Below are 6,778 nucleotides of genomic sequence, written 5' to 3'. Positions count from 1 at the left end.
AAACAGACACAAACCTGTCACTAGTTTCTCAGTATGAGACACACGTCCACACACACACACACACACACACACACACACACACACACACACACACACACACACACTTAAAAGACTGTGGATTTGATTGTTGAAAGGAGAAAAAAGGCTGATGGATTGAATTCACTTCAGAAAACGCACACAAACACACACACACACACACACACACACACACACACACACACACTGGCCATTTAATTTTGTGTCATCTTAAGTGGATTTGGCTGTTGGTCAGTTCAGTCGAAGGTGAAACAAGAACTGCTGTAACATTCAATAACAGGCTGACACCTACAGGTTCATTGAGGTACTGCATTCAAACTACCTGATCAGATTTCAGAAGTGTGTGTGTGTGTGTGTGTGTGTGTGTGTGTGTGTGTGTGTGTGTGTGTGTGTGTGTGTGTACTCAAGTTAATATTCCAAGGGAACACATGAGTAATTCATGCTCGTGATTGATCAAATCGTTTCCAGTTGTTTTTCATGGTAAAAGTTTCAGGCCTGTAATCACTGAGCATTTTCATTTCTGATTCACGTGTTGAAGATTCTTTTATAATAATAAATTAATATAATAATAAATAATCAATCGCCGATACTGCTGCAAATTAAAGCTAACTTCTATCAATTTTTGATTTATAATCCAATAAAATAACAATTCCTCCGACAGGTGCAGCAACATCAATGCATCCATTATAGTCAGAGGAATAAAAGCCCAAACTCCAAAAGTGACGTCTTCAATTACAGTTTCAGTCCAACTGACACACAGAGATATTCAATATACAATAATACAAACATTGAGAAAAGCACCAAATCATCACATTTTAGCAAGCCAGAACCAGAGAATGTTTCGTGTTTGTGCCTGATAAATACTAATATTTCTATTAGGACCAATGTATGTTTTATATACAGACTGTGTTAACAATCTGAGCGTCTCGAAAAGTCGAATTCAAAACAAATAAATAAAACTAATTATAATCCAGTAGCGTCATATAACACGTATGTATTGTTGGCACTTTAATTAAGTATATTTTGAAACATATTTGTGAAACTTATTTACCTTTAATGATGGCACTGGGAGCCCAATGACGTCCTTCAGTAAGTGACGGAAGGTCCTTGTTCTGTGACGTAACAAGTCACGTTCTGCTCATGCGCAGCTGTTCCCGGGCTAATTAGCAGCCGCGTTTGTCATCGTTAGCTAGCTAACTAACTTCTGAGCAAAAGAGCGGGAGCGGGTATATCTCTGAGGATGACGGCCGGATTTTAACTCTTCTTCTTTTCCTCGCGACATCATTATTTTTACAAACTTAATAAAAAAGTTTTACATAAAAACATGAGCAGCTAAGATAGCTTTTAAGCTAACGTTTCTCTCAGCGCCGCTGAGCGCGAGTGACCACCACCTCGGCCAGGTGAACGGCTGACCTCTGACCCCGGGCTAAGCCCCGCCCCCCTTGGTTACTGTTGCTATGCCTTCCCAACGTTCCATTCTAGAATCGAACATGATAACAGTTAACAGTGATATTATATACATTATATACATTATATATAATATATATATATATATAAATATATAATTTATATATATATATATTATATATATATTATACATTATATATATATATATATATAATATATAAAATATATAATTATATATATATATATTATATATATATTATACATTATATTATATATATATATATAATATATAAAATATATAATTTATATATATATATATTATACATTATATATATATCTAATATATAAATATATCTATATAATATATTATTATTATATATATTATATATTATAATATATATTATGCCTGGCTCTGTGTAAAGACCAACAGTTCATAATTGACTTGTTCTTCCTTGTTTTATGAATTTGTCCACAAACTAAAATGTAACAATTTGTGGTTTTATGGGGAGCGACAATCTCTAGCCGAACAGCTGGCCGCAGTGGCTTCTTCTTTGTTAACCACATTATTTTCCATAAATAACACTGAGGACATGTCCTCCATGATAACCATGGCACTGACTGTGTTCATTCCAGCCTGGGGCTTTGTGTGTTATGGGCTCTGGTCAAAACTGGAAAGCTGGAGTGTAAAGTTTTTATAAAACGTTAACGTTTTATATAAACATTTATTCTGTTCCTCCTTCAGGCAGGGGACACGTCTTTTTAACTAAACATCGTGTTCCGTACAACGAGACACTGACTTGAGGTTTGACAACAAAGTATCTTGCAAAACATCTATTTGAACTTTAGGAGTAAAATCAAGCGACACGATCTTTTCTGTATCATTGCAACAGAGAGGACGTGTTGACAGAAAGTCCTCTGCCTCCCTGCAGTGGTCTGAAGTGTGCACTACACCCACATGGTTATCTGACTGCATCAAGAGTATATCAAACGGTTCATTGTGTCACAACATCACTCATTCACCATGTGTTTACAGCGTTTATTGATCCTCGGATGTGTTTCAGTACCACAGCCAGCATCTTAATTCAGAATACAAATCTGTAAAAACACACACACAGTTGAAAAAATGCAAAACACACACACACACACACCTTCATCAGCTCGGGAGTCAACACACACACACACACACACTTTAAATAGCAGCTGTTGTGCAGCACACACAAGCAGAGACAAAACAATGAAAATTAAAGAAATGACAGAAACACATTCACGTACAATAAAAAAAGAAGGTACCTCACATGTTGTTCACTCATTAAAGGACAATTTCACTAAATCGGAACCTAAGGAAGAAATATAAGAGAATGCAATAACGAGTTCCCTCTACTGGTGGAAAACATTTCTAAATATCACAATATTGTGAGGAAAAGCAATTTAGTATGAGGATCTGAGCATTTCTAAAAGTCCCAGTGTTCAGATGGAATGAATGTTTCAGTAAACACTGATTTAAAAACAGCAGAAACGAGGACACAGCTTCACATCATGAGGAGAAACATCTACGTTCAACTGAGGAGAATTAAATTCCCTTTGTAGTTCTGGAGGTCTGAGGTCTCGCTCTGCAGATCCAGCCGAGTACCAGTTTTATTAAGTCGATACATTATTTAGTTGATCAAATGGTTCCCAAAGTCCAAAGATATTCAGTTTACAATCCTATAAAGCAGAGTGATACAGATACTACATGTTCTTCGTCCTGATTAAACTGCTTTCAGCTCATTAGTTCATTACTGAGCTGACTTTCTCTAAAGGTCTGAGCTGCAGGAAGCTGGAGTTTACTATTAAAGATAAAGTTATTCATTCAAAGATTATTAAACTAAACATGTCGATTCATGAACAGCTTTAACAACTCCCGTTTGGAGTTTCACTTGTGGCTCATTCTTCACACCAACAATCTGCAACATGTTTTCCCGTCAGACACTAAAATGAAGACTTTAAACCCGTGTAACAGTACAACATGTGGTTTAGCAGATTCAGCGACTTGAGATTTGATGAGCTGCAGATTTCACTAAGCGTTTCGTTTGGAGGAGTGACTCGGGGCTCACAGCTCCGTCTTCTGCCCAGACAGAGGCATCTGTGGCTGGATCTCCTCGTCAGACGACACCCCTCCGTCCACTTTCTCCACCGGAGCTTTGCTCTTTTTCTTCTTCTTCACCTTCTTCTCCTTCTTCTTCTTGGTCGCCTTCTCCCCCTCCGAGCTGCCGTCTCCTCCCTTTTTCTTCTTCTTCTTCTTCTTGTCCTCCGCAATGGCTGCCTGGTCTCCCTTCTTCTTTGAGGTCCACTCCTCCTTCAGGCAGGCTGGACAGGAAGATGTGAGCAGAGAGGAGTGAGGAGTGTGTGTGTGGTGTGTGTGTGTGTGTGTGTGTGTGTGTGTGTGTGTGTGTGTGTGTGTGTGTGTGTGTGTGTGTGTGTGTGTGTGTGTTACCTGCGTCCTGTCCTTTGAGAACGTGTTTCTCACACAGATAAGTGGTCAGGTCTTCCTCCTGGCTTCCTTTGTACCAGTCCTCAATCACGTCCTCATAACGCTCAATCAACACGTCACACTGACACACACACACACACACACACACACACACACACACACACACACACACACACACACACACAGTTTTGTCATGCAATCGTTTTGATGAAAGAAATCAGATTTTGGGTCATGTCATTAAAAGCACCTGTTTCTTAAGGTCGGCCACTTCTGCTGAAGTCTCGTTCCACAGCTCGAAGGGAATATCCATCACCACGTTCACACCTTTATTCACCAAACCATGAAGGGTGGAGAAGGTCTCCGGCATGCCCTGCAGACAGACACACATGATAGTGACTCACACAGGACGGCTTTGGTTCAAGCTGTGAGAGCGAAGCTGGTGGAAAACAAAACAACGAGCTGAAAGACACTAAACAGGTCTGTTTGTGTTGGTGTGTGACTTTGCTGTGTACACAATAACACAAACCAACTGATCGACAGTGCAGCAGCTCACACTCACACACACACACACACACACACACACACACACACACACACACACACACACACACACCTTGGCAAAGCGGTTACTCCCACTTCTCTCCTTGTGCAGATTGTACTCCAACAGCCTCTGACACACATTTTCTACAACCTCGATAAATCGGAGGTCTCTGTGGGGGGGAGAGAGAGGGAGGGGGGGGAGAGAGTTTTACATCATATTACAACAACACAAAAAACATCATCTTGGACTTTGAGGAACTGAAACATTTGACATTTCATAGACCAAAATATTAAAAGGAATAAAGTAGAAAATAATCAACAGATGCAGCTCAGGAGTAATTATTATGTGCATCATTCAAACACTGAAACAAAAGCAAAGATGGCGGAAGAATAACACACCAGAATTTCTAACTTGATAAGAAACTGACACACACACACACACACACACACACACACACACACACACACACACACTTCCTCATTCTATAATAAGACAAAAGGAACTGAACTTGACCAAGTTCCTGTCCCCTGCCGCCCGACAGAGATCCAGAACCCTCCCTGCAGGCGCCGTCAGGGTTTGAGCTTTTCTACTGTGAAACTGAGCTCAACTATTTTCTGCTCTGTCATCCTGCATGTAAAATCACAACACATACACACACACACACACACACACACACACACACACACACACACACACACACTTACGACTTGACATATTTGATCGGCGGCGCCCCCTTGCCGTCGATGAAGCGGTAGTTCCTGTCGATGACCTCTTTGGTCTTTCCGGTCTCATCGAACGCCGACTTCATCTCGATGCTGACAAACTTACACACTGAGGAGACGAGAGAAACACGGTTCTTCTGAGGTCAACACGAACACCTGCTTCCTTCATGAGAACAGCTGTTCCAACAGTCACTGTTACAGCGTGACACAGAGATCCATATCCTCTTACAGGTGAGATATATGGTGAAGATAATAATAAAGCAGGTCACTGTGCACCCGCAGTACAGATCTTACTCATCGTTCTTTCATAAACACATTTCAATTAAGAAAATCTTCTTATTATATTATTAAATAGAATTTACATTTCATTCACGTTGTTATAGTGGGAAGAAGGTGTCGTAATGCCAGCGTAACAGAAATGAATTCAATAATAATAATAATAATAATAATGCCAAAGCTTTACTTAATACAGCTTCACGAGTTATTTACCTTTTTATTATACGACACAAACATTAATATATTCGTGTTCTTCTTTAACCAAATACAGCAGTTTATAAAGACATAATAAATGATGAATTGCATTATTAATGTGTGACTTCTTCCAGAGCAGATGTAGCAGGCATGAAGACATAATGAAAAAGCTAATTGTGTTGGATGTGTTGAAGAAGAAGCTATTTAGAGGATATGGTTGAAATGTATGATTAAGCCCAATGCACACAGGGATTATAATGAAACTAAACGCTGCTAACAGTTACCTTCACATTTGTTAGCAAGATGAACCCAGTCATCGTCCCCTGCAGCCTCAGCTGCTCCGACCGACGCCATTATCAAGAAAAGCGACAAATATGGCGCTAAAATCATAATGTCGGCTCGGTCTGACTGAATATACTCATAAAAGTCGGTTTGTATTTTTAAAAAGGCTGAAAAAGGAGCGTTATCTTTCAGTTTCTACATCCTTTTCTGGCTCTTCACAGCTGCAACACAGTCAAGAAGCGATCACTTCCGCTTTGAGCTCCGGGCCAATCAGAGCTCTAGGAGTGGCAGCCGCTGGACCAATGAGAGGCAGAGGAGGACCAAAGAAGGAACAGTTTAGGAGGTCTCACTCTGCGCCTATACGACAAACAAGAACTGAAACTCTCATTCATTTTCTCCATAGATCTTTATTGTAGTATTATTATTTGGGGGTAAGTGGACGTTGTGAAATGCAACTAAGTTACTCAAGTACTGTACTTAACTACACATTTGAAGTACCAATACTTTACTTGAGGTTTTCCCTTTTATGCAGCTTTATACTTTTACAAACAAGACAAAGATACAAACATATAGAATATGATGCATTGTGTAGAATACACTAAAGAAGTTAAAATTAGCACAACCATAAACCACAACAGGATTAATGCAGAAGTCATAATAATCCAAAAATAGACGCCCTTTATCAGCAGACCATAAACTGCCAAGCCCTTCGGTTAGTAGTGAGTCCTCTTGTTTGAAGAGCATCTTTGGCTTCAGTGTTACCGGTTGGGTTGCACTTTTCAATTTCATCCAACAGAGGGAGCCATGCACATACCTAAAGTATAGCAAGTTATTGTTGGTTATGCAACA

The 6,778-nt window shown here is 39.7% G+C and overlaps 1 protein-coding gene across 1 annotated transcript; it reads right to left on the bottom strand.

Annotated features, from left to right (window-relative positions):
* Nucleotides 1-2,464: 2,464 nt before the first annotated feature.
* On the bottom strand, nucleotides 2,465-6,185 carry cnpy3 (canopy FGF signaling regulator 3). Its single transcript, XM_029426423.1, has 6 exons — nucleotides 5,932-6,185; nucleotides 5,159-5,285; nucleotides 4,527-4,623; nucleotides 4,161-4,283; nucleotides 3,917-4,034; nucleotides 2,465-3,789 (listed from the first exon to the last, which is right to left on the bottom strand). Exons 1-6 carry the CDS (start codon nucleotides 6,035-6,037, stop codon nucleotides 3,533-3,535), a joined length of 828 nt encoding a protein of 275 aa, XP_029282283.1. The 5' UTR covers nucleotides 6,038-6,185; the 3' UTR covers nucleotides 2,465-3,532.
* Between the last annotated feature and the right edge of the window lie 593 nt (nucleotides 6,186-6,778).

This window comes from Cottoperca gobio, unplaced genomic scaffold, assembly GCF_900634415.1.
Source record: "Cottoperca gobio unplaced genomic scaffold, fCotGob3.1 fCotGob3_17arrow_ctg1, whole genome shotgun sequence".
Classification (NCBI taxonomy): domain Eukaryota; kingdom Metazoa; phylum Chordata; class Actinopteri; order Perciformes; family Bovichtidae; genus Cottoperca; species Cottoperca gobio.
Note: the sequence above shows the minus strand (reverse complement) of the source record. Positions and strands in the feature narration are given on the sequence as shown.